Source organism: Schistocerca serialis, chromosome 1 (genome assembly GCF_023864345.2).
Source record: "Schistocerca serialis cubense isolate TAMUIC-IGC-003099 chromosome 1, iqSchSeri2.2, whole genome shotgun sequence".
NCBI lineage: Eukaryota > Metazoa > Arthropoda > Insecta > Orthoptera > Acrididae > Schistocerca > Schistocerca serialis.
Genome location: NC_064638.1, coordinates 1,031,615,118 through 1,031,635,283, shown reverse-complemented (window position 1 = coordinate 1,031,635,283; position 20,166 = coordinate 1,031,615,118). Strand labels below are relative to the sequence as shown.

The following is a 20,166-nucleotide window of genomic DNA, read 5'->3' as shown; positions in this document are numbered from 1 at the left end:
TACACCGCTGATATGCCCAAGCCACCCCTATCTGTCAGCCTTCTCCAATATGCTGATGACACCACCTTCCTGGCTCTCTATCCTACCCTTCAATGGTCCCAATGCACCCTCCAAACCCACCTTCACCAGTTCACCACTTAGTGTAACAAGTGGTTCCTTCGTCTCAACCCCTCCAAAGACCAGGCAATCATCATAGACTGCACCACTCATCCTTCTGTCTCCATGACTTCTACCTCACTCTTTACGGTTCTCCCATCCAGCTCACCCCCACCCTGAGGTACCTTGGCCTCACCCTCGACCATCACCTCACCTGGACCCCTCACCTCCTGATCATCCAGTAGATAGCCCATTCCCACCTCCGCCTCCTGAAACTCTTGTCTGGCCAGTCATGGGGATTACATCCTTCCACCATCCTCCACACGTATAAATCTCTCATCTGTCCTATCCTCTGTTATGTCAGCATTGCCTGTATCTCCACACCCACCTGCTTTTACAAGACCCTCCAAATCCTCAAACACCATGTGCTCCGCCTTGCCTTCTGCAACCACCTTTCTTCCCCCACATGGCTCCTATATGACCTCATCCCTTTCCCCGACTTCCTCCTTTTCCTCCAATATGTCTGCATCCTTTACACTGCCCATAGGCTTGATTCCCCCACCCCCTGTTTTCCTTCTTCCTCTCCACCCCCACCCATTGCGATGCCTCTATCGCTGTATCCCACCCTCTCTCCACCTCCACACACTCCATCTCCTTCATCAGGGCAATTTACAGCACCTCCCCATCCAGGATGTTGAACTTCGCCACGACGGCTACCTTCCTTCCAACTGTAACCTGTCCTTGTTTCCTCCTTTTCCCCTCTGTGTCCCTGCACCCCCTCCTCAACTATGTCCCTCCCACATCCTTCCCTCCTCAGCCCTCTTTGACGTGCCCCTACCTGTCTCCCCGCTCTACCACCCCTCCCTCCCTTCTTCCCTTCTCCCTCATCTCCGTGCCCTGTGCAGATCCCGTGTTTTGCTCATCGTCATCAGTGTGCTACGTCAGTGTTGTGTTTGGTGCTGTTGTCCTGTGCATCAAGACCTGTGGTTTTAATTTTGTCCTCGACCTGTTTATCGTCCATGACTGTTCTGTGCTACGCCGACCGTCACGTGGCTGTTTTATTTCGTTTCATGACTTTTCTGCTATGGCTGTACTTTGCCCGGTGCCTTTTAATCAAGTGTGTGTTTTTTTGGTGTGAATGACTTTTTTTAGATTTTAATCTCTAATTAACAGTCACCACTTTGAATGCTTTCTTTTCTTCTGTTCTGCCTTTTTTGTTTTCTATATTCCGCCATGTTTTCTTCTGTACATTGTTTTAAATGTCTTCCTGTCTATTTTTGTCTCTCAGCTGAAGAGCAGCGCTTATGTTCCTGCCAGCCCACCCCTGATGGGGAATGAGATAATAACAAAAGAAAAAAAAGAAAAAAAATTAGTTTGTATCAAAAACAGGATAACGTTCCTCAGTTTTAGCCGCATTGGAAATTAAGAAACACATGCAAATAAGTATCAAACCGTAGGGAAACTAGTGGGTTGCGTTAAAAATCTGACTCTGCAGGCCACCGGGTAATTCATTCACATGCTGCTGGACAGCGAGAGGTAGTTGCTCTCACCTGTAGTCATCCTGCAGTTGATACATCGCAGAACGCACTCGTCGGCGAACAGCGCCATGTTGCCGGTCTCCTCGTTCAGCGCACACAGCGGTCCAGCGACGGGCAGGCACTCCACCGAGTCGCACTGGTCATCCGCAGCAGACTGCCAAACGCTCAGCGACGCTGCAACAAACATTACGAAGTATCGCGTCAAACAACAGTATTTCTGCTGCTCTCCCCCACCCCCCCCCCACCCCCCTCCACACACACACACACACACACACACACACACACACACACACACACACAATGGTTACTCGTCCCTAATCTACAGAATGTGTAGAGTCCAGAGTGGACAAAAGGGTTGCCACCAGTCTCTACTAATGCATGGCCGAGGTCAGTACACTAAGTAAATTAAATCAATACTTTTAACATCAGATTCGGGGATTCAGAAAATTACCTTTCGTTTGATATGCGTCTCGAGTTGATTAAATTGTTATTTCAAAAGTTGTCATAATTATTCTTCAGTTATTCGCTATCAGACTAATTTTCACCCGATGATATGGAATCACCGTCGCCTTGCCTAACCAGCGGACTATGGGCTCGTGGGGGTGGACGAATTTTCTGGGTTCTAATTTGATTAATTCTACAGTGTCGCAAGATGGCGAATATTCGCAGGGGATAGGCAGCCGACAGTTTCAAATTCAGGCCACAGCTACTTGCCTCGGAAGCACGAAAGGGGTCCATCGTTTCCGCGGAATTTGCCGCCATTTCAGCGTTCCCAACACCAGCGCCGAGGGCTCTGCAACTGCGTAAGGGAGCTAACGTAACCACAGCGTTGGTTAGGTTGGCTATACGATGCTCTACTTGTCGGGGGAAGCGAGCTGCGTCGAGGGCTCCTCGTCCACAGAAGTGACGAGGGACGCCATGATCGCCCAGTTGCGACTAGCTGACCGCCTTGAACGGAGATGGTCAATTGCGGCGGTTCTGAGTTCGGGACCAGCCACCATCTTTGCGTCAGTGAGCATGCTTTGTGCACAGTTTGCCGCCACGGGCAGCTCCGGTCTTGAGCTTGCAGACAGTTAAATTCATCTCAGAGTTCACATTCAGCAGCGTTCGTAGTTGTGCTGCTAATCATTCAGTACACAGTAGACTGGGCGCTATTTAAGATGATTCCGGGCTAGTAGTTTCAAGTGGTTGAATTGCCCCGTGCGAGCTTATTTTACCGTTCATATTAATGAACAATTTTCTCCATGCTTTCTCTCCTCACACTCCATCTCAGCTCAAGGTCTGGACCGTTTTAATTTAGTACTTTTGACTTTACTGAATGTTTGCATTTTATATTCTTGTCCTGCACCAGGAAGCAATAGGATCTGGTTTCATAAATGTACAATTATACTATCAGGCTATCGCACCGATTTAAGTTTATTGGAGGAACAATAAAGTAGATTGTACCAGAACAGTCACATTTTCCTTTGTTCGTGGCCTCAATCTATTGTCCTACCGAATATGTTAATTACCCATCAACTGAATCGCTGCTATAAGAGAGTTAGTTCGATGACAGCAACAGTCAGGACAGCAGCCGACAGGTAGGTGAATGACAAACCTCATCACTTGCAGGGAAACAAAGAAATCGTCCCACAAGTAGCTATTTTACCACATCTCTGCAACTTCACCTTCACTAGTATCCACACCATCGTTTACAACAGCCAACAACCGATACAATTGCCCTAAAATAGTGCATACACTCTTTGGAAACGAATATATATTTCACTCTGAAGCGTAAAGTTTACGATTGTAGTGGGGCATAAAACAGGATAGTTTGTACTTAATTTTGTATGTAAATTACCACTGGAAATCTAATGATGGTAATTAACCACTGTATAACTTATAAATTATGACTTCGTTTGAATAAAATATCGAGTAGTAAACTTTACGATGGTTTAGTAGGAATGTAACTTCCCCCCCCCCCCCCCCCTTTAGAGTTCTAAGGTTAATTAAAGCTTATGTAAATGAAAATTTTTGGATGTCAGATACATTAAAATGTAACGTAACGTAATATACGCTCATAAAGACCACATTCCACCATAGTCCATCGTCGACAATGACTAAGAACAGAACGACGTACCAAGTGTATTGCTTGTAATAGAATAGCAACGCAGACTTGCCCAGTTTTCCATGGAAGATAAACAGTATTTGTGATTTTGTGGCGTAGATTGTATTCTCGTCAGTACTGCGAAGTTAGGAGTGTAAAGGATTTAAATGCAGTGAGCGGACTTCGCCCTATCGATCTCGAAGGGCACTGGCTTGGTTGCGGAGTATCTTAGCGAGTGGCTGCTTTCGCAGAGTTGAGCGCAGGACACGGTATTGCTATGTTGTGTTGTGGGTAGCTCTACATTGGAAAGACATTATTATGGAAGTTCAAGTGTTGCTACAAGTGCTATTACAGTGAAGTAATGAGATACGGATTCAGAGAAAAGTGCCACCAGATAACGTATTTGAGAATCTGCCCGTTTGCGTGTCGTATCGTACAACATCAGCCGCGCGGGATTAGCCGAACGGTCTGAGGTGCTGCAGGCACGGACTGTACGGCTGATCCCGGCGGAGGTTTGAGTCCTCCCTCGGGCATGGGTGTGTGTTTGTTTGCCCTTAGGATAATTTAGGTTAAATAGTGTGTAAGCTTAGGGACTGAGGACCTTAGCAGTTAAGTCCCATAAGATTTCGCACACATTTGAACATTTTATGTTAATGGTACATACATGCATTTCGGTAGCAATATATCTTCGACTAATACTTGAATATTTTTTTGTAAGTCTGAGAGCCTTATTGTGTTTCTTTAATGCGAGAGACAAAAAAAATCACAGAAAAGTTGCATCATTCGTCAGAGTTTTGTTTAGTTACATACAAAGAAGTAAGGTCATGGCTCAAATGGCTCTGAGCACTATGGGACTTAACTTCTAAGGTCATCAGTCCCCTAGAACCATGTCCGAGACAGGATTCGAACCTGCGACCGTTGTGGTCGCGCGGCTCCAGACTGGAGCGCCTACAACCGCTCGGCCACTAGGGCCGGCTAGTAAGGTTATGGTTAACGTATGCCAATGTGTCAGATGAATGACTACAGACTACTGTGGGAGTAGCTAACGTTTCCTCATGTAAAACTTTGTGGCTTATGTACTATTATACGATCCCAGACGAGTGAAGAAACAATTTTCTTCCTTCTACATGCATTTCATGTAATGACGACAACAAAAAATAAAAAGCATCAAACAGTTCGGGCTTCCATAGACACTTTCCTACAGCCACTCGATCTTCATGTACAACAGCTGAAAAGACAAGAATCGAGGGGATGGGGGTTGGGGAGTGTTATTTGTGGTGTTTGAATACTGCGTACCCCTCACCACACATCGTACACTACTGTGTAAGGAGCAGTAATTGAATGACGACAAGAATGTTTATTCTTATATTGTGTTCGTACACATTAAATTTATTGTTTGCATTAAGATTATGAAGAAGTGCAATGCAATAAGTTCAAATGGTTCAAATGACTCTGAGCACTATGGGACTCAACTGCTGAGGTCATTAGTCCCCTAGAACTTAGAACTAGTTAAACCTAACTAACTTAAGGACATCACAAACATCCATGCCCGAGGCAGGATTCGAACCTGCGACCGTAGCGGTCTTGCGGTTCCAGACTGCAGCGCCTTTAACCGCACGGCCACTTCGGCCGGCTGCAATAAGTAGCAGTGCATAAATAAAAAAGTGAATTTATTTTAAAGTCTCAGCTGAAAGATAGAAATACTTTTTGAAATATTTGTACTGCAGCGAACAGCCAACGTCGTCTCACGTGATAAGCTCGAAATTTGTAGACGTACAGAACACTTACGAAAGCGGAAGAATAATTACGTCGATAAGGGACAGCACGGACAGGTTCGCAAACAGGTGCCTTGGAAACACGCTAAAGGGGAAGTGGAGGTGCGCAGTAAAACAGGCGAATTTCTGGCGTTCTGAGTAGACGTGGAGGACAGCGCCTGATAAAAATGGGTTGTCACAATGGCAAAGACAACTGAAGGCCTACTAAGCAAGCAGTACTGCGTGCTGATAGCCGGCATTGTCAGGCAACAAGGAGGGCAACGTTGGCGACGACAGCTGCATTGCAATGCCTGCAGCTATGTACACGTAGAAATTAATGCGATTTGAATTTGTGCGATTGGTTTAATGAGAAAGTAGATACGCCGAATATCATACTGTGAAAAAAGCGACCTTTACAGGTTGGGCCAAGGCATAACTACGATTTTGCAGATCAATAAATGTAAAATCTCGCGCGCAAATACTCTAAGAGATCCATTAACGTTTGATTACGCTATTGGTGAAAAATCACTGCCAGCAGTAACAACTGGAAAATTTCTTGGAGTTACCTCCTGGAGCAATCTAAAGCGGAACGAACACATTAAATTAATTGCAGGAAGAGCAGAAGGCGGCTGAGTTTCACTGGGAGAATTTTAAGAAAATCCAGTTAATCTACAAAAGCAGTGGCTTATTGTTGAAAGTCTCTTCGGGTTTGCTGCCGGATTCTAAAATCAACTTGACTCAATATTTCGGCGATCCAGCTAGTCGACACCTTCAGGAAAATGCTGTTTCTGTTGGTGAGTCCCGCTGAAAACTGACGCCAGGTTGCAAATCAACGTCCTATATAGGGCACTGGTCAGTACACGGCGCATGCGCCGCACATCACAGTTGCTGCCCTCCAAGACAGGGAGGTGGCCCCGCCCTTAGTGGAACACTGCTGGCAACGATATATCGCACTCAGGTCCGCACCGAAGAACGTTCAGTTTTGATGCGAGACAATTCAGGATTCCACGTCTTGCTAAGAGGAAACCCATTGTCTCTGTTGATTAAATTATCCGCCAACCTAATTTCAGTCGCCTCTGTATAGACACTGTTCCAAAAACCGGAAATGTTAGCAACTACCACAGTTTCATCAAATTTTATACTGTGTCCCTCATTTAAGCAGTGTTCTGCTACTGCCTATTTTTCCGGCTGTTGTAGCCTAGTATGACGGCGATGTTCCACACACCTGTCATGCACTGTGCGAATCGAATGGCCAACGTAAGCTTTCCCACACTGACACGGAATTTTGTACACACCGAGTTTTCTAAGCCCCAAATCATCTTTCACAGAGCCGAGTAGTGTCCTAATCTTAGAGGGTGGACGGAACACACTCTTAATGTTAAAATTCCTTAAAATTCTTCCAATCTTAAACGATATGCCTCTAGCATAAGGAAGAAAGGCCACTGTTCTATGCTCCTCTTCAGGCACCTCCGGAGATGGTCAAAACTCCATAGCCCGACGAATCTGTTTCTGCTGGCGGGTGCTTAGTATACAAGGTAGCCGACTGGCGCTTCAAGACGCACCTATCGACGCCTTATACTGCGTCCAGGGATAGCGGATCATCCGCTGACTCACAACGTGGACGAAAGTGTGTGTTGAGTGATCGTGACGGACGGTCACTGAAGAGGACCGTGACGAAAAATAAGAGGGCAACAGCTGCAAAAATTGCTGGAGAACTCCATGTCGCACTCTCGAGCAGTGTCAGCACCTGAACAACACGAAAGGAGATCCGCAAGCGGCTGGAGTGAGCTAGAATTCCAAAACCACGCGTCAGTAGAGTTGCAAAAGTACCGTAGGCTACTGTAGACGGACATAAGTAAGTGTAGACTAGGTAGTTTTTCTTGTACCTCTGGTCAGTTAAGAACATAACTACCGTATCTGTGTGTTATCTGTGTTGCATACCTAATAGGCGTTGCCCCTTTTCGATTGCTTTGTTTGCGTATGCTATCAGTCTAGGTTTCCCCAGAAATTGGAAGCTGTCAACCGTCAGGAAACTGAAATAGCATATATAAAGGGCTGGCCTTGTAACCTACGGAACATTTCTGCTCCACATAGTTATCCTCCTATCTGTTACTTAAAAATAAACAGTATTTATAACAAAATTAAAATTGTCTAATTGTGGTTTTATTTGGAAGCTGTTGATTTGTAACTTGAAAGAGAGGGGCGTTCTAGTAATAAAAAATACAGATTTATCATATAGTGACAGAACATGCAATTTACTAAAAAAAGGTAAAATAAAAAGAGACACAAAACAAAAACACATCAAACAACAATTCAGTACTTGATTGAGATTATATAAAACGTGTTCTGTTGTTCTTAAACAACTTCCGGACTTTCCAATAATAACAGGAAACTATTGCCTTTGATAATGATGAAGAACGTTGTACTGAGTACAAAATAACAACAAAAAATTATATCGAATTTTTTCTTTGTGCATATTAACTATACTTACATCAAAATTAATTGCTTTGGTTACATAAAAGACCAGAAGTAACGCGAGCAACAAATTTTTATTACTTACAAAATGCAGTTTATATTTTTTAAGGATATAAAATACACAGTGGTCTAACACTGAACAGTATGGGTTTCTAATCGTGTGCAAAACAAGCAAACAAGTAAAAAACAAAGAGAAATCGACGGCTTCCAGTTTCTCTAACACCAATTCATTTATGTTTGTTTTCCAACCAATGCTACCAATACTACCGGAAATCCTACCATTTACCACGTCGTTTATGTACTTTACCAAAACTGTGCTTTCGGTAGAGCGCGACTATACTCATCAGTTCAAAATGGTTCAAATGGGTCTGAGCACTATACGACTTAACTTCTGAGGTCATCAGTCCCCTAGAACTTAGAACTTCTTAAACCTAACTAACCTAAGGACATCACACACATCCATGTCCGAGGCAGGATTCGAACCTGCGACCGTAGCGTATACTCATCAGTGATGCAAATGGCGGTAACAGTAAAACGTGATATTGAAGTCATAAAATGTGGACTATGGAGCATTAGTAGAAAGCCATTTGGTCGGATGAGTCTTGTTTTATGGTGTTTCCAACCTCTGCCGGAGTTTACTTCTTGCTGCGAAGAGTGAAACATAGTGGGGATTCAGTGGCGATTTGGCCAGGCGTATCACGGTATTCCATGGGCCCCCTGCAAGATCCCACTACTGCCAAGGATTATGTAACCACTTCGGTTGGTCAGGTCGTCCAGTGGCACGTTGCTTGTTCTTCCTTGTTCACACAGCTCGCATCGTAGAGAACCGATTTCATGAACACAAGGATGAATTGTCCAATCTCTTCTGGCCATCAGAGTCTCCAGATGTCGATACTATTGAGCCTTTGTGGTCTAATTTGGAGAGAACGGTGGGTGATCGCTATCGACTTCCATAATCGTTGCCTGAACTTGTCACTATTTTGCAGGAAGAATGGTATAAGACTACCTTAAACATCAAACAGGGTCCGTATTTATCCATGTCGAGATGACGGGAAGTAGTTTTGCATGTCAACGGTTTTCTTTTGCTACCCTGTTTTAGGCATGCTAATGTGTTGTCTTCTTCGTGTTACGATATTTTTATTCACCCCCCGTTAATATAGAACCGTAGTTCTTCAGATACGCTACGCACGCCACCTTACGGTGCGTGGAAAAGGCACGTCAAGAGAAATCTCTCCATAAAAAAATGTTCTTAAGTATAAAGTTGTTCTGGAAGTGTAATCCTAAAGATTATAATGTTCTACACGCGCATCTATTGGATCGTTAATTTAAAATTTCCTTATCTCATCGAGGTAAATAGCGCAGCAGTTATTACAGTTTCGTTAGTAAGGGCGATCATCGAGATTTACGCATCCCATGTTTTTGTTAAATCGATCAGTGCAAAGAAGGCAAAGGTGAAGAGCACAAATCTGATATTTCCACATAATTCCCCACTCCCGAGCCTGTTCTCCACGTACAATTACCCAGTCGTTGGCAGAACCATAAATTCCAATCTTCCTTCTTCGCTTTTTATTTGATGATGATGATGATTAGGTCCCATACTCCGAGGCGCGTAGTGGACGATGCGGGAAAGCCGCAGCGCCGTAATAGGCAAGGTCCTAGCGGAGGTCGTTTGCCATTGCCTTCCTCCGACCGTAATGAGGATGAATGATGATGATGAATACGACACGACGACACCACTCAGTCATCTCGAGGCAGGGAAAATCTCTGACCCCGCCGGGAATCGTACCCGGGACCCCGTGCGCGGGAAGCGATAACGCTACAGCAAGACCACGAGATGCGGTTTTTTATTTACTGCCCGGTAATTGGCAACGAAGTCATTATAAAGCTCTTGTATATGCGCTCCCCATATTTTGTCAAACGTTTGAGAGGAGCGAAAACAACATTCCCTAGAAATTATACAGCAGAGTTCTGTCCGAATTTTTGTAGCTAAACGAAGAGTGCACAATGGGCAAAGGGGTATCAAATTGACCAGCGTGAGATCTAGATTTGCAAAGACAGTTTTAGTAGGCTGAAAGTAGTCAGGGTAATAAGACGTAATTAGCGTTTCATAGAAAAATTTTTGCCCGAATTTTCATAGCCAAACAAAGAGTTGTACATCGACAAATGGAGCATCGCATTTATCAGCATGAGACATAGTTTTGCAAAAAAAGATTTAATTGCTTGAAAGTAATGAGAGTAAGTAAGAAAAATTAACTTTTAATTTTAAGAAAAACTGAAATATTTGACGAACAGCTGCTGCTAGCTGTGTAAATGAAGTGTCAAGGCTTAGCTGTTCCGCACATAAACAGTTGCATTGGTATGATATTTTTTTAAAAATTAGCAGAACCTGTAGTCTAGGGGTAGGGTCATTGACTAGTATTCAGAACAAAATGAGTCCTGAGTTTGAGTCCAGCTACTGATTGAATCTGAATACAAATCATCAGCACTGGCGGCCGAAGACTTCCACCATACAAACTCTTCATCGCTCTGCCAACGGCCTTGACAAAGAGGGAGGAGGAGCGGACAGAGGTTTGCGGCAATTCTTGCCCTTGTGATGGGAAACTGATCCTAAAAGGTGGAAGAACAAGCAATGATCAACGGAATTAGGCTGCGGAAGGCAATGGAAACCATTGCATTAAGAACACACAGTGTCTATCGATAGAGCAGTCTTCTCACTTTGGTGCGGCCCGACAAGAATTCCTCTACAGTGCCAACCTTCCATCTTAGAGCAACACTTGCAACTTAAGTCCTCAATTATTTGCTGCATGTATTCTAGTCATTCCAGGCTCTGTACTCCTCTACAGTTTTTACCATCTACAGCAGCCTTTAGCACCATGGAAGTTATTCCCTGATGTATTAAAAGATGTCCTATCATCCTGTCCATTTTCTTGTCAGTGTTTTCCATGTATATTTGTTTCCTCGTCGATTCTGCGTAGAACCATCTCGATCCTTACCTTATCAGCAGACTTAATGTTCAAGATTATTTTGTAGCACCACATTTCAAATGCTTCGATTCTCTTCTGCTCCGTTTTTCCCACAGTTCATGTCTCACTACCATACGATTCTGTACTCTAAACGCACATTCTCAGAAATTTCTTCCCCCTCGTAAGGCCTATGTTTGACGCTAGTAGACTTGAATTAGCCAGGAATGTCCTTATCGCTAGAGCTGCTCTGAAACACTGAATAAAGAACGAAACGGTAACATTCTATTTCGGAACGTGGAATGTCAGAAGTTTGAGAGTGGTAGGGAAGCTAGAAAATCTGAAAAGGGAAATGCTAAGGCTGAAACAAGGTATAGTGGGGGACAGTAAAGTGAACTGGCAAGATGATAACGGTTTCTGATTATAAGAATACGGTGTAATATTAACAGTAGCAGAAAACACTGTAATGGGAGCAGGATTCGTTATAAATAGGGAAGTAGCGCAGAAAGTGAGTTACTGCCAACAGTTCAGTCATACGGTTGTTCTCATCGGATTCTACAGCAAACCAAAGCCGACAGCTGTAATTCAGATACAAATACCGACGTTGGAAACATAAGATGAGGAGATGGAGACAGTATACTAAGATATTGTAATTCGTGATGTAAAAGGAAGATGAAAATTTAATAGTCGTAGAGGATCGGAACGCGGGTGTAAGGGAAGGGACAGAAGAAAGGTTTACTGGGAAATATGGGCTTGATAGTAGGAGTGAGAGAAGAGAAAGGCTAATTGTGTTCTGCAATCAATTTCAGTTAGTAATAGTGAATACTCTTTTCAGGAATCACAAGATGAAGACGTACACTTGGAGAAGACCCGGGAATACTGAAAGATTCCAATTGGATTACATCATGGTCAGACACAGACTCCACATTAAAACCCTTATAAGATCACAAGTACATTATCGTACGAACAGTAATGAATTTGATGCGTGAAAACGCTGTGAGAAACGTACTTGACGATGGAAGAGGTTAGTGTAGGGGTCATCGCATAGTGAAAAACATACAGTAACGAGAGTTGGTAAAATAAAAGTCTTCACAAAATGTAAAAGGGGGAAACGAACACGTATGACAAATAACGTACATTAGAATTCTGTGGAATGAACAATGGCAAAGGCTACCGGCAACTGTACGAAGATTTTATGTACAGCATAGGTTTGAATCCTTCAGAAAATTGTCTGCAAGCAAGATGCAGCTGGTTATTCAGTAAATTTCGGTCCCTCAGCTGTAGATGTACATAGATCCAGTTCTTCCCGAACATCCAACTTGCGCTCTTTGACTTCTCTGGACAAAATGACTGTGTCTTGTTACATGATTTACCATCTTCTATTGAAAAAATACAACTGTAATGTTTCCTTTTCTACAGACAACAGTTTAAAGAAAAACTAGATACAGGAGAAAATACTGGCGATTGGTTTTCAAATTCTGGTGTCTCTAAATTGGTCTCTATTGACTTCCCATGATATTATATCGGCCAAACAGGCAAATCTGTGTGGACAAGATATAATGAGCATCTGTTAGGAAAGAAAGGCATGAATGTACAAAAATCTACGTTTTCTGAACACTTACTGATTGCTAACCATACCCAGAAAAATTTGGAAAACGGTTATTTTGTACAGAGAAGTCAAAGAGCGCAAGTTGTATCTCCGGGAAGAAGTAGGGATCTTTAACCATCTACAGCTCAGGGACGGAAATGTACTGAGTGACGAGCTGCACCTTGTTTGCAGGCAATATTTTATCGGCTTCAAACCTATACCGTGCTTAAAATGTTCGTACGGTTGTTGGTAGCCTTTGCCAGTCGTCCGTTCCTCAGAGTTCTAATATACACCGAACAGCCAAAACATTACGACCACTGCCCAACACGACGTTGGACGCCACCTGGTGGCGTTGCAGACACGTGATGAGGTAAGTGGAGCAGACACGGACGAGGGATCATCCCGCAAAGAGATAGTCTGCAAATGGAGCAACCCGCTGAGATAAGCGATTCTGACAAAGGGCTGGTTATTTTTACGCAGAGCCTATGAAAGAATATCTCGAAAATGGAGAAGCTGATCGAATGTCCACTCGCTACTATCATGAGCATCTACGCAAACTGGTAGAAGGACAGTGAAACTAACATTAGGCGCTAAATGGTAGGACGTCCACCACTTTCGTAGAACGTGGGTTCGAAGGCTTTTCTGCTCTGTAAAGTGGGGTAGATGGTGATCTGTGGCCTCTGTGCTGAAAAGCGCAATGCCGGTGCACGCACGTTTAGGAGCACACCGTTCATCTTACGTTGTTGAACGTGAAGCTCCGCAGCAGACCACCTCTTCGAGCCCGCATGTTGACCCAACGACATCGTCAGTTACGATTGCAGCGGGCACGGGACCATCGGGATTCGGCCGTCGATCAGTGGAAACGTGTCAGCTCTTCGGGTGAATCACACTTTGGCTACACTAGCTCAGTGGTCGTCCCCACAGAGGCCGCCATCGAGGTAAACGGCGGCTCGAAAGTCGAAACGCGCAGCGCTTGACTGCCGCAGATCAGTGGGGGCAGTATTATGCTGTGGGAGATTTTCTCCTGCATCTGCATGGGACGTGTGGTAGTAATCGAAGAAACGCTGACAGCTGCGATCCGCCTACATCCCTTCATGCTTGATGTCTTCTCCGACAGCGATGTCACCGGGCTGTTATCTATGCAAATTATATAACCTGTGCGTGAATGGACAGTGTCTTGAAAGGAGGATATAAGATGAACATCAACAAAAGCAAAACAAGGATAATGGAATGTAATCTAATTAAGTCGGGTGATGCTGATGGAATTAGATTAGGAAATGAGGCACTTAAAGTAGTAAAGGAGTTTTGCTACTTGGGGAGCAAAATAACTGATGATGGTCGAAGTAGAGAGGATATAAAATCTAGGCTGGCAATGGCAAGGAAAGCGTTTCTGAAGAAGAGAAATCTGTTAACATCCAGTATTGATTTAAGTGTCAGGAAGTCATTTCTGAAAGTATTCGTATGGAGTGTAGCCATGTATGGAAGTGAAACATAGACGATAAATAGTTTGGACAAGAAGAGAATAGAAACTTTCGAAATGTGGTGCTACAGAAGAATGCTGAAGATTAGATGGGTAGATCACATAACTAATGAGGAAGTATTGAATAGGATTGGGGAGAAGAGAAGTTTGTGGCACAACTTGACCAGAAGAAGGGATCGGTTGGTAGGACATGTTCTGAGGCATCAAGGGATCACCAATTTAGTATTGGAGGGCAGCGTGGAGGGTAAAAATCGTAGAGGGAGTCCAAGAGATGAATACACTAAGCAGATTCAGAAGGATGTAGGTTGCAGTAGGTACTGGGAGATGAAAAAGCTTGCAAGGGATAGAGTAGCATGGAGAGCTGCATCAAAGCAGTCTCAGGACTGAAGACCACAACAACAACAACAACAACAGACATTTAATGCCACAAACCTGCACAAACGCTGGCCGGAGTGGCCGTGCGGTTCTGGGCACTACAGTCTGGAACCGAGCAACCGCTACGGTCGCAGGTTCGAATCCTGCCTCGGGCATGGATGTGTGTGATGTCCTTAGGTTAGTTAGGTTTAATTAGTTCTAAGTTCTAGGCGACTGATGACCTCAGACGTTAAGTCGCATAATGCTCAGAGCCATTTTGAGCTTGCACAAATCTACCAACAAACTGTTGCATCCGTGATACGCAGAATCAGTGACGTGTATCGTTGTGAAGGAGCACAAACAAACTATTAAGCAGATGGTCATAATGTTTTGGGTCATCAGTGTACATTATTTGTGCATACGTGATCGTTTCTCCCCGTTTTATGTTTTGTGAAGACATTGATTTTACCCACTCTCGTTACTATATATTTTTCGCTGCACGATGACACATGCACTAATCTCTTTTATAGTCACGTACGTTTATCACAGAGTGTTTACGCCTTAACTTTATTCCTGCTCGTATGATAATGTATTTGTGATATAATAAGGATTTTAATTTCAGTTAGCTTTACAGTAGTGTCCTTTGGCATTCTTCATTTCTCAATGTTCTCTCAATTCCCTCCTCAGCCCCCCCCCTCCCCCTCTCCCGATGCATTTCGTCTTATTGCCCATTTATGCTGCAAGCGTACTTCAATCTCGGAGCATGCGCCACCTGCCTGGTTTCCTGGTCTTCATGCTCTCCGTTGTCTGTCTGTCGGCGTGCAGCTCGTTACATGATCTGACATTTTATTTGACGGGTTTAAATTCTCGATTTTAACTATTCTTACTTGACAAGCCCCGATCATAGGGGCCAGCTTATTTAATAGGGTTTTAAATCTTGTGCGCTGACAGGATATTTCCATTTCACATATATCAGATCGCTTCATTATTTGTTGTTTTTCTAATGCGAAATTTTACTAGGTACTAGTTTTATTCCTTTGATTATGTTTTATGGTATATGTGACATCCCCCTTGTGTGGATCTAGTCTCTGTATGAAGCGTAGTTTTGACACATACACTATGTGATAAAAAGTATCCGGACAGCCCCAAAAATATAAGTTTTTCATATTAGGTGCATTGTGCTGCCACCTACTACCAGGTACTCCATATCAGCGACCTCAGAAATCATTAGAAATAGTGATAGAGCAGAATGGGGCGCTCCGCGGAACTCACGGACTTCGGAAGTGGTCAGGTGATTGGGTGTCACTTGTGTCATATGTCTGTACGCCAGATTTCCACTGTACTACAGATCCCTAGCTCCACTGTTACCAATGTGATAGTCAACTGGAAACGTGAAGAGACATGTACAACACAAAAGCGCACAGGCCGACCTTGTCTATAGACTGACAGAGACCGCCGATAGTTGAAGGTGGTCGTAATGTTGAATAGGCAGATATCTATACAGACCATCACACAGGAATTCCAAACTGCATCAGGATCCACTGCAAGTACTATGACAGTTAGACGGGAGGTGAGAAAACTTGAATTTCATGGTCGAGCGGCTGCTCATAAGTTACACATCACGGCGGTAAATGCCAAATGACGCCTCCCTTGGTGTAAGGAGTGTAAGCATTGGACTATTGAACAGTGGAAAAGCGTTGTGTGGAGTGACGAATCACGGTGCACAATGTGACAATCCGGTGGCAGAGTGTGGGTATGACGATTGCCCGGTGAACGTCATCTGCCAGCATGTGTAGCGCCAACAGTAAAATTCGGAGGTGCTGGTGTTATGGTGTGGCCGTGTTTTTCATCGAGGGGGCGTGCACCTCTTGTTGTTTTGCGTGGCACTGTGACAGCACAACCCTACATTGACGTTTTAAGCACCTTCTCGCTTTCCACTATAGCGGAGTTGGTTCAAATGGCTCTAAGCACTGTGGGACTTAACATCTGAGATCAGCAGTCCCCTAGACTTAGAAGTACTTAAACCTAACTAACCTAAGGACATCACGCACATCCATGCCCGAGGCAGGATTCGAATCTGCCATCGTAGCAGCAGCTGAAGCGTCTAGCGGAGTTGTTACACGACAATGACGTCCCTATAATGGACTTGCCTGCACAGAGTCCTGACCTGAATCGTGTAGAAAACCTTTGGGATGTTTTGGAACGCCTACTTAATGCCAGGACTCACCGACCGACATCGATACCTCTCCTCAGTGCAGCACTTCGTGAAGAATGGGCTACCATTCCCCAAGAAACCTTCAGCACTTGATTGAACGATTGCCTGCCAGAGTGAAAGCTGTCATCAAGGCTTAGGGTGTGGTAGCACCATATTGAATACCAGCGTTACCGACGGGGGGGGTGCCACGAACTTGTAAGTCACTTTCAGCCAGGCCGACTTTTGATCACATTGTGCATGTCTCCGGGTTTGGAGCTATTGCTATTACGTTGCTGTTACATGTATTTCTGAAGAAGAAGAGTTTACATCCGTCGAAACCGTGGTCAAAGGTTGAATAAAACCACCTTTTGTTGCAACTGGGTGGCTGCTTTGGATTCACTCTTGGATAAGAAAAATCTACTAAATGTGGTACTTTATTAAGTGTTTCCAGTTTTTCGCTGTAATTTTACGCGTATGTGGGCGAGCTGTTCGGTAGCCTAGAATTAGTGTAAGGTAGGGTGAATTTGTTTCCGAAGCCGGCCGGAGTGGCCGAGCGGTTCTAGTCGCTACAGTCTGGAACCGCGCGACCTCTTCGGTCTCATCAGGTTCGAATCCTGCCTCGGGCATGGATGTGTGTGATATCCTTAGGTTAGTTAGATTCAAGAAGTTCTAAGTTCTAGGGGATTGATGACATCAGATGTTAAGTCCCATAGTGCTCATAGCCATTTGAACCCTTGTTGTTAAGTTATTCTTTTATCTTTTATTTTATATTACTATGTATTTTATTAACTCACAATTCTAACCAATGCATAGACTATTTGACTGCAGGTTCACAGCTACAGGTCATTATCTGCAGCGAATTAGCTGCGGGGCATGAAAGCAAACGTACCCAGCTCGACCCTATGACTACACCGAGCTGTTCTTTTTAAACAGAGACGTGCATAGCCCCAGCAGCTAAAGTACGGGAAACCACAAGTAAAGATTTCGCTGGTTTGGCCGTATCGGTCGCTGGTTTGAAGTACAATTACACTAGAAGTAACCTTTAGGTACAGTCGCATCGCAAACATGACACTTGCTTACAGAAAGATAAAATAGTGCTTAACTACGAGCATTGTGACACTTGGAGATCTCTCGTAGGGATTTCTTGTACAAATGTCTTCATATTTTTGTTCATTTATAAGAGCGCTCCGATTTGACAATGTCAAATGGCTCCTATGACACGGAATTTTTCATGAGACAGTTGCTTTTGTTCGTGTACTTACCTCCTACAGTTGTCCCGGTACCAGAATCTGTTTCGTGTTAAGGGGTCCAAGAAGGGGAATCTTTCCATCGGCAACACAATCACATAACCCGATAATCGTATTTTCGGTGAACATTTATTGAAGGCAAAACACAGATTCCGATGTGGCCGGGATAAGTTTACTAAGAACGCAAATGATGGTTTGAATGTCGCTGTCCGTATGACTTGAAAAATGAAACTAGCTGGCACGGGTAGAAGGGTGGGATGGAGGGGGGGGGGGGGGGGGGGGGGGAAGAGAGGAAGCGTTTCGAGCGTCATGTGGAATCCGAGTAACTTTGCGCCACGATATTTCCCACGTCATGGTCGTGTTGGCAGAGTTTAGATCCTCCTTACTTGCTACAAAAACTACCATCGCCTGCCATGAATCTAACCTAGAATGTCTGGATTACTGAGATTATTTTTTGCTTTTTGAAAACCTACCCTCCTAACTGTAGTACAAATCGTTCAGTTCATTGTGAATTGTATGTATAACAGTTTCCTTATTGTTATATCTAATAATGCCAATAATGGAGATATTTATTTGTACAGTATCGCTTAATAATGTGTATATGTTTAAGGGTCACAATTACTTAGAAAGACACAGAACTCTTTAATACGGGCAGCCACAGCCATTGAACTTCAAAGTGAATAGAAGAAAAATGATGGCATAACAGATGTCATTGGTGATTTCTTTAGTCTCACAATCGGTTTTGCTGAATTAAAACAGCATTCTCAGATGAACTACACAAGAAGCAAACGATACAGTGTAATGTATAGGATTTAAATACTAGAAGAATCATTAAAACTGATATCTTACTATCTTAAATGTCTGACATTGTTAGACGTCGTTCACTTGATATAGTCAGCCTGCCAAAAAAAAAAAAAATTTAAACGTGACAATAACTGTGTCAGTACGTTGCAAATTCAATTTACTGTATTTCATTTCACAGTTTCCACAAAGACGCGCTTATCGGCTGTTGCCAAATCAGACTTTTCTTTTCATTCATTGTGCTTATATGTGGTTTTTTCTCGTAGTGCGCCACCACGCTATTCCCCTCGGTGTCCCGTTTTATTTATTTTGACGAAAGTTCCTGTTCAGGGATTTGATTTTTGACTAGAATACTGGAGGCGTGTTGGTGCTCTGATGTGACACTGTTGTAAGTACGTTTTAAATTTTGAGTTTTTCTGCTTGTTTAAATACTTTACGAAAGTCTAAAAAAGAAAGTTTTTCTTAAAAATTATAGGAAAATTAACTTTATTTAATTTTTAAAAGATTCTTATAGTATTATCATATGTATTACATGGGATCACCATGGAAATCACGGAACTTCTCAGTTATAGTTGCTTTACTGTTCATTCTACTTTCATTCATTGTAATTAGAAGGAATATGAAATGACAATATGTAATTAAACGAAAAACAAATGAGAACGCATTAAGTTGCTTATCTTGTGGATTTCTCTCGATGCCCACGGTTTGCGGCTACCTCGACATGTCTGCGACTTTGGCCTGCGCCGAATGGAAAAAAAACGCACTTTAGCCATCCGTTCATTTCCCGAAAATGTTGCCCCTACGTATAGTTGTATTCTGTTATATGAGTAGCTCTCGGGTTAATGCGTGGCTTGATAAGTCTCGAGCCATCGCGTCCCTGTACGGGTTACACACATAATGCATTTTATTCTACTTATCTAACATGAATCCTTTAAGATTTACATGTAACTACTAGGTGTATGACGATAATTTATGTAACGTGCAACTGAAATCTTACCCAGTAGGCTCAGCAAGCAGAAGACGTTGGCCATGGTGGTGTGACCGCTTCAACAGCACTGCGCTTCTAATATGCCTTCTTCGTGGGAACCCTCGCCGCTTCTGGAAACGGCGATAGTGTTATCGTGTCCCACCTACGCTGCGAGACCGCTTTTCTGCGGGGCGTGCAGTTGTACAACCAGGTACGTTGTAGGTGACGTTAGTTCTGCCGCAGGATACGATCTCACACTCCAAATAAAGTCGTACTTCCTCATCGTTGCTGGAATGGTACGCCATCTTGACGCCAACGTAGTTAGCTGTTGGGTGGGGGGTCAGGCTACAAGTAAACGGAAACAATATTTCAGACACCACTCACAATTAAATAACAAAGTTCAATAAACATTTATTTTAAAAAGTTGCTTTACACATTACTTATAATGAAATTATCTGGATCTTGATTGAAAACCTTTTCCAAAATAATACATAATGAAATTCGCAACAAGAATATTCAAACAGGTGTTACCCCAGCCGCAGTAACAGGGTCACGCAACAGGACCCACAGGCACGGGTAGACGGGTTACAAGAGACTAAAAATTAAGATTACGTTTCAGATAGAAA

The 20,166-nt window shown here is 43.5% G+C and overlaps 1 protein-coding gene across 1 annotated transcript in view; it reads right to left on the bottom strand.

The window, feature by feature from the left end:
• The window catches only part of LOC126414067 (wiskott-Aldrich syndrome protein family member 2-like), a 37,034-nt gene extending 17,259 nt beyond the window's left edge, over nucleotides 1-19,775 (bottom strand). The window contains exons 1-2 of the mRNA XM_050083315.1: nucleotides 19,571-19,775; nucleotides 1,647-1,808 (exon numbers count right to left, since the gene is read on the bottom strand). Coding sequence (XP_049939272.1) covers nucleotides 1,647-1,808; nucleotides 19,571-19,604 — 196 coding nt within the window. The 5' untranslated portion in view covers nucleotides 19,605-19,775. The remainder of the gene's footprint in view (nucleotides 1-1,646; nucleotides 1,809-19,570) is intronic.
• Nucleotides 19,776-20,166: the final 391 nt, after the last annotated feature.